The 8,861-nt window shown below is 45.3% G+C and overlaps 1 protein-coding gene across 1 annotated transcript in view; it reads right to left on the bottom strand.

Annotated features, from left to right (window-relative positions):
- Positions 1–797: 797 nt before the first annotated feature.
- RBP3 (retinol binding protein 3) overlaps positions 798–8,861 on the bottom strand; it is a 187,948-nt gene continuing 179,884 nt past the window's right edge. The window contains exon 5 of the mRNA XM_063963114.1: positions 798–2,483. Coding sequence (XP_063819184.1) covers positions 2,155–2,483 — 329 coding nt within the window. The 3' untranslated portion in view covers positions 798–2,154. The remainder of the gene's footprint in view (positions 2,484–8,861) is intronic.

Here is an 8,861-nt window from a genome sequence, read left to right as displayed (position 1 = left end):
TTTTTGCAAAAAGTGATACCTTGGGACACATGCTCCTTACCTCTCCAGCATACATATGTTTAAATACAGTTTTGTGCAGCTATATGCTGTTTATACTTCCAACAGGAAGTGATGTCATAATTATCTAGGAACACATGATACCAGCTATAAATACAACCCTTGTTCATTAGCACCCTACCCCTTGATGAAGTCTGATGGACGAAACGCGTTGGGTGTACGTCTGAACTGACCCTCCACTTTTAAGATAAGCATTGTATTCTTATCTTTTTTAGAATATAGTTGCTTCTTACTCTCATGCTTTGTACTATATAATTGTTTTTTTTTTTAAATATTTTTCGTATGTACTCTTAACATTACCCCATGCTTGTAAAATTTTATCCCACCTTTTTTTTATAAATTAAAATTAATTTTATAATTTTATCTGAACGTATCCTGCCACTTCTTCGTAATTAATCTAAATCTATTAGACACCGTTGGTCGCTGGCGCCCCCATCCCCCCTGTTTCCATATATATATATATATATATATATATTTATCTCTCTCTCTCTATATATATATATATATATATATATATATATATTATATACGTATATATATATATATATATATATATTTAGTGTACTCTATTATTTATGATCTATTTTCCTAGAACTGACTCATTGTTTTTTTCTCAGATTCATCCATACTCTGCTGTCAGAAATTTCCTATGTAAGGACAGCCCACCCCCCACATTTGGGAAAACAGTTGCATGAGGGATAGGAATGGGAATCACAGCTGTATAGATACCAGGCAGGCAATTACTGGAAACATTATTTATTTGAAGAAAAAAAAATGTTTCTCTAGGAAAAAAAGCTTCAGATGAATAAACAGCTTCATTGACTGGATGTGGTACACGGACAATGCACACAGGAAATATCTACCAAAGCTGGGAATAATAACATAGACAATGACTACAGTGCTGGAGACACAGTGGACGATGCACAGGAGCACTGATAGCCCAGAACATGAATACTACACTATAGTAAATATCCCTTACACAAGGCCAAAATTCATACAATACAAATAAGTGATTCCCTTTTATTTGCCAAATCTGATGGGTTTTTACTTGTGAGAACTGTAATTGTATATCCTTTGTTAGTTTTGCACAGGTCAATAGTATATTGCATATATATATATATATATATATACACACACGCACGCACGCACGCACGCACGCACACAGTGGTGGGATTCATATAAATTAACAGGTTCTATGTCCTAATTTTAACAATTTTAAGTATACCAAAAGATACTGTATTCCGAAAGGTAGTTTAATAATTCATGCATTTAATACTCAAATAAGAACAATAAAAGAGGTACGCAAAACTAGATGAAAGAGGTACTACATACATACCCCCAGCCAGTCAGCCTGCCCAACGACAGGGCCTACACTTGACTCCTCAATTCAGCTGCACGCTGGTGGTGGTGGGTGAGTGACCACAGCACTCCGCTCCCAAAAAGGCGCCTGATAGGAACAGGCATTCCGGAACCAGTGGCAGAGCCCTCTGTCACCCCTGCTTAGCCTGAGCTGCCACCCGCCCACCAGCACAGACCGCAACAGCGCCGAGCGTCTCTGTGTAGCACTGCAGAGTTCTACCGCGCCTGGTCCACCCTCTCTCAGCGTCTTGACATGCTTACTGCGCATGTCAGGACTTAGGACACTAGGGAGAGGAGGAGTCAGCAGGCCAAGGCCGGGCGGGGAGGGAGGAACTCTGCAGTGGTACACAAACAGATGCTCGACCCTCGGTCTGTGCTGGCGGGCGAGTGTGCGGGCGGCAGCTCAGGCTATGACAGAGGGCTCCGCCACTGGTTCCGGAACACCGTTCGGAATGGCGTTATGGCGCAAATATAGCCATGGCGGCACTCATTAGCAAACGGTTCGCAGAACCATACCTAACATTAGGTAACGGTTCTGCGGAACCGGTGTAATATACAGTATGTATATATATATATATATATATATATATATATATATACACACACACACACACACACACACACACATGAAATGTAATACTGTATAGGGTGGGTGCAAATGTTATAATTATTTTTCTTCTTAGTAGCACAGAGTAAGATGCACAGTCACACAATGCCTCAATATATAGCAACCATCTCTTATGTACTGTCCTGTATCTGAGCGGCCAGTATCTGTTTTGCTTGCAGCAGCGCTGTCTCTGTAGGGACCTCCAGATCAGGAGATATCCCTTTCCCTTCCCATGATGCACCGGGCTCTGCACTAGCTGATCGTACTGTAGGGATGGTGAGGTACAGGTGTGTGTCATCCACATGATAGGTCTGGGGAGGATGGCAGCCTCCGCTTGTCTTTTCTCCCACAACGTATGCCCTTCCCAACCTCTTCATGACGTACACAAACTCCTCTGCTGCTCCCTCCGTCACTGAGCTGGTCAGGATGATAAGAGGCTTCTTGGAGCCATAAGAAGAGCCTGTAGAAGACAGATGTAATAATTAATAATGACACAAACAGTAGATGCCCACTTCTGTCAATCCCTTTACCCAATACAGGGACTATGGGGGTTACTCATACGCAGCAAGTCCTGTGTCCATCCCTCAGATGCTGAGGGCCGCCCAAAACAGGGCAAGGCCGCCTAGCATGTGTGTGACGCCGCCTAACGATGTGTCCGCAATTACATTGTAGATTCATCAAATTAAAGTAGTCCCCTGCCAGCGCAGCCTACAGACCTTAATCCAGGGCAACCCCCATCAATAAAATTGACTTCCCAACCACAAAACTTCTGCAACCACCACCACTGCCAATATACTCCATTTGGGCAGGTAACAGAAATCTTGGGGCCCTGTGCACATATCTTTTTGGGGCCCTCATCCCTTCCATGTAGACACATGCAAATACTATAGCACTGAAGATAAGATACTGTAAATTGTTCACACAGGATCTCATACAATCAGTGTGTCAACTACACAATGCAGATTGACATTATATGCCACACTGTGCCCACAGTTCACATTATATACTACACTCTTCCCCAATTCACAATTTATGCCATACAGTGCCCCTCAAACACATTATATGCCACATTGTCCCAAACACATAATATGCTACATAGTGCTACCCAAACACACTATATGCCACACAGTGCCTCCTAAACACATTATATGCCACACAGTGCCCCCCCCCCACACACACACATTATATGCCACACATTGACCCAGACACATTATATGGCACACAGTGCCCACCGAGACACATCATATGCCACACAGTACCACTAAAACACACTATATGCTACACATTGCCTCCCAAACACATTACTATGCCACATAGTGCCTCCCAAAACACAGTATATACCACACAGCGCTCCCAGACACATTATATGCCACACACTGCCCCCAGACACATTTTATGCAGCACAGTGCCCTCCTAACACATTATATGCCACACAGTGTCTTCCATTACCTCTCAGTTCCAACCTGTGGTCAGCCCTGTTCCTGCTGTAGAGGGTAGGGTCTATGGAAGGACACTAGGGCAGCCACTGCTCTGTACTGTCCTATATTCCACTATTCTTTAACATTAATTGTGGGTGCAATGAGCGCTCCTCGACGCTGGCCATATACTCCTCCTCCCTTGACTCTCCACTGGCCTGCTCCTTCTCAGTAGTCTCACTTACCTGGTGGGTTTTGGAAGCAGGTGCCGCTGGGAAATGTAGCCTCTACTGCTGCTGTAGCGGCACTAAAATACTAAATCCCCAACCTGCTAAGCCAATTGGTTGATAGGCCGGGCATTGGCTGCAAGGTGCGCCGGGCCCCTCTGGAGCTTGGGGCCTGGTACATCTGTCCCATTAGTTCCCCCCAATCACTAGGCTTAACTCCATCGCAGTGTATTACATCATGTCTGTGATGCAGCTTACAGTGCCATGAACCGGCAGCAGATGTGATGTAATACATTGTGATGCTGCCTGGATCGGCCCACATCTATAATACTGCTCTGCTGAAAGCAGTGCCATAACTAGACATTTTAGCGCTGTGTGCAAGAAACAGCATCAGCGCCACCCTCCCCCCCAATATTCAAAACAGGGTCAGTGCGTGTCGCTAGGTGTGCGCAAAAAATATAGGGGTGGCTTCATGGGGAAGGGACGTGAATACAGAATAATACCAATTCATATTACATTGCACAGTAGACTCCATTATTCAAATTACGCCAAACAGTAGTGCCACGTACACACATTATGCCACGTAGAGTCCCCTGTCACACATTACAGCAGGTAGAGTCCTCTCTGACACAGTACGACAGGTAGAGCTCCTTTTATCACATTGCGGCAGGTAGAATCCCCTCTGACACAGTACGACAGGTAGAGCTCCTTTTATCACATTACCCCAGGTAGAATCCCCTCTGACACATTACGGCAGGTAGAGTCCCCTCTGACACAGTACAACAGGTAGAGCTCCTTTTATCACATTACCCCAGGTAGAATCCCCTCTGACACAGTACGACAGGTAGAGCTCCTTTTATCACATTACCCCAGGTAGAATCCCCTCTTACACATTACGCCAGGTAGAGTCCCCTCTGACACAGTACGACAGGTAGAGCTCCTTTTATCACATTACGGCAGGTAGAATCCCCTCTGACACATTACGCCAGGTAGAGTCCCCTCTGACACAGTACGACAGGTAGAGCTCCTTTTATCACATTACGGCAGGTAGAATCCCCTCTGACACATTACGCCAGGTAGAATCCCCTCTGACACAGTACGACAGGTAGAGCTCCTTTTATCACATTACCCCAGGTAGAATCCCCTCTGACACATTACGCCAGGTAGAGTCCCCTCTGACACAGTACGACAGGTAGAGCTCCTTTTATCACATTACCCCAGGTAGAATCCCCTCTGACACATTACGCCAGGTAGAATCCCCTCTGACACAGTACGACAGGTAGAGCTCCTTTTATCACATTACCCCAGGTAGAATCCCCTCTGACACATTACGCCAGGTAGAGTCCCCTCTGACACAGTACGACAGGTAGAGCTCCTTTTATCACATTACCCCAGGTAGAATCCCCTCTGACACATTACGCCAGGTAGAATCCCCTCTGAAACACTGCAGCAGGTAGAATCCCCTCTGACACACTGCGGCAGGTAGAATCCCCTCTGACACATTACAGTAGGTAGAATCCCCTCTGACACATTACGCCAGGTAGAATCGCCTCTGACACACTGTGGCAGGTAGAATCCCCTCTGACACATTACAGTAGGTAGAATCCCCTTTGACACATTGCGGCAGGTAGAATCCCCTCTGACACATTGCGGCAGGTAGAATCCCCTCTGACACATTACAGTAGGTAGAATCCCCTCTGACACATTACAGTAGGTAGAATCCCCTCTGACACATTACAGTAGGTAGAATCCCCTCTGTCACACTGCGGCAGGTAGAATCCCCTCTGACACATTACAGTAGGTAGAATCCCCTCTGACACATTACAGTAGGTAGAATCTCCATTACAGTAGGTAGAATCCCCTCTGACACATTACAGTAGGTAGACTTCACTCTGACACATTACAGTAGGTAGAATCCCCTCTGACACATTACAGTAGGTAGAATCCCCTCTGACACATTACAGTAGGTAGAATCCCCTCTGACACACTGCGGCAGGTAGAATCCCCTCTGACACATTACAGTAGGTAGAATCCCCTCTGACACATTACAGTAGGTAAATCCCCTCTGACACATTACAGTAGGTAGACTTCACTCTGACACATTACAGTAGGTAGAATCCCCTCTGACACATTACAGTAGGTAGAATCCCCTCTGACACACTGTGGCAGGTAGAATCCCCTCTGACACATTACAGTAGGTAGAATCCCCTCTGACACATTACAGTAGGCAGAATCCCCTCTGACACATTACAGTAGGTAGAATCCCCTCTGACACATTACAGCAGGTAGAATCCCCTCTGACACATTATCTCAGGTAGAATCCCCTCTGACACACTGCGGCAGGTAGAATCCCCTCTGACACATTATCTCAGGTAGAATCCCCTCTGACACATTATGGTGTATATTTAACCGACCCTCCCCCCTGAAATATCCTGCATTTGCCCCTGTGCCTGCCCACCTACCCCCCTCTTCCATTCTGTGCTGCTTGTTTATGCTGATTTTACCTTTTGTCCTCGACTGAGTGGCTCCTCAGCTATAAGTCCCTTCAGCCTGTCACTGCAGGAGCCGGGGAAGAAGGCGGATCTCAACTGCCACGGCCCACGGGCACTGCAGCACAGATCAGCACTCTGCACAAGGGAGTCTCCCAGCGCAGCTGTAAGCGCCTGTGGGTTGGGGGTTCGGGGGTCGTGCAGCTCAGTGTAACCATGATGGGGGGTGGGGGTGGAGGACGGACATTAATCGCAGCTTCCCGCGCTGCTGCACTATTAGCACCGTCTTGGCTGAAGGAGGAGGCGGAGATGATCGCGGCTCTGTGTTGGCGGGGGGCGGGCATTACTCGCGGCTTTGGGGCGGGGGGAGGCGGAGCTGACAGTTACTCATCACCTGAGTAGATTGTGCGGCCGGCTGATTGCGCCCCAGGTCATCCTGCGCTGTTTGCGAGGCACACAGCGCACATACCTAGTTACGGCATTGGGTGAAAGTACCAGTCAATTCCTAGGAAGTGTACAAATCAAGTGATTTCTCTCTACTGCGAAGGCCCGTCTGCCCCACCCCACCTCCACCACCACCACCAGAAACACCTGCCTCCATATTATAAAGTACATTTTATTATTCTGATATGCATCACAAAATATATAGTTTTGTGTTTCAGCAGGTCATATATTCTGATGAAAAATTTCCAAATTGCCAGTGCTCCTCACCATAGCCACAATAGGACCACCAAGAGGCAGAGACGAACCAAATGGGTACGTTTAGGTTAGACAAAAGGCGCAATCAAGTCCCCACTACACAGCCTGTCTTAAGATGCATAGACACAGTGCAATTTGTAATGTGGGCTTAGATTTTTACTATATAGTCAAAATAGTAAGGCAAGGCAATTTTGACTATATTGTGTACAATCTAGTTTCTATTATAGTCAAAATTGTATATAGTCAAAATCGCACATATTCAAAATCGCTAGTAAATATAGTCAAAATTATAGATGTGTGGCGGACACTTTTCGGGATTTGTGTTTTGGTTTTGGATCTGGATCTCCACTCGTGTTTTGGATCTGGATTGGTTTTGCCAAAACCACCCTTTTGGGTTTTTGTTTTTGTTTTGGATCTGGATGTTTTTTTAAAAACATAAAAACAGCTAAAGTCACAGAATTTGGGGGTAATTTTGATCCTACGGTATTATTAACCTTGATAACATTAATTTCCATTCTATCCTGAACACCTCACACCTAACAATATTGTTTTTAGGCCAAAAGGTTGCCCCGAGGTAGCTGGATGACTAAGCTAAGCGACACAAGTGGGTGGCACAAACACCTGGCCCATCTAGGAGTGGCACTGCAGTGGCAGACAAGATGGCAGTTTTAAAAACTAGGCCCCAAAGAGCACATAATGCAAAGAAAAAAAAGAGGTGCAAGATGGAAATGTCTTGAACCCTCCCATCTACCCGGGCGCTCCCACCCTCCCGGGCCCTCACAACCACGCTTATGTTGTTTAAACAGGACATGCACAGTTTAATAAACCCATCATTTCAGCGACAGGTGGTCCCCCTGGAAAAAGCTCTCCAAGTTCTCCGAATCATAGCAAGCTACAAACATACCACCTCCTTTTTTGATGGCTTTTCACATTATGAGAAGAGGCAAGAGGAAGAGGGCAGTGTCAAGAAGGTGATTAAAAATTAGAGAGGCACACGCAATCAGGAACAACACACAGGCTTTCACCTCCACTCCTATGCTATCAACTAAGCAAATATATAATTACCACATTACTGGACAAACTGAAAAACTAGGGGCCAAAGCCTCCAAATTTGTACCCCCTTCTCCATTTTCAGGGATTGGGATAAACTCGGATATAATGTTGGGATGCAAATAAACTGGTGTATACCACAGGATCAAGATTGGATATTTTCCCCTGCACGGAGTCTGGAGACTTATTTTGTGAAAATCACGTGGGTTTCTTTTTTTCAATTTTTTATTGCATTTTTATTTACATATTTTGTGGCAGATGCCTTATTTCTGTTTTTCACAGCTCCCAGTTATACGCATGTGAGCATATCTGTGTGTCCCAGTTACATGCATGTGAGCACAGCATACCTGTGTGTTTTGTTTATTTTTTTCATATTTATTCTAGTGTTGGAGTGCAATGGAAAGCTGATGCAATGCAAGATCACTGAAACTCTGTTCTTCTAACACCACAAGGTCTTGCGATACTCTTACGCAGCCCTTAGAACCTTATACAACAAATGCGCATCTTGTAAATAAATAATCCCAAAATGCATTTCAGTGAATCCCTAACATTAAATAATTGAGAAGAACCTCTCTCTAATGCTCCTGCAGAAAATCTCACTTTTACCTCTTTGGCAGTTGCGCTTGATTATGATTCTGTCTCTTCTGAGTCACACTGACTTTGGCCACAAATGTGGTCTCATTGGAAAACACTTCGTCAAATTTGCAATTTCCATTTCCACCTTTGCGGCTATATTTTTACAAATGTTTGTGATGTTGAAGCTTGTTTCATATTCTGCTCTAGGCTTTCATTTAAACCTAGGATGAAGTATAGCAGCACCCCTGGAATTATACGGCAGCACCCCTAAAGTTATGCAGCATAGACAGCAGCCCCAGAGAATTACACAGCACACAGTCAACAGCACCCCTGGACTTAAAAGGCAGTGGGGAAGCACCCCTGGACTAAGTAGAGGGGCAGC

The sequence above is a fragment of the Pseudophryne corroboree genome, chromosome 3 (genome assembly GCF_028390025.1).
Source record: "Pseudophryne corroboree isolate aPseCor3 chromosome 3, aPseCor3.hap2, whole genome shotgun sequence".
In the NCBI taxonomy this organism is placed as follows: Eukaryota; Metazoa; Chordata; class Amphibia; order Anura; family Myobatrachidae; genus Pseudophryne; species Pseudophryne corroboree.
The sequence above is the reverse complement of the archived record's forward strand: the minus strand, read 5'-3'. Positions and strand labels throughout refer to the sequence as shown.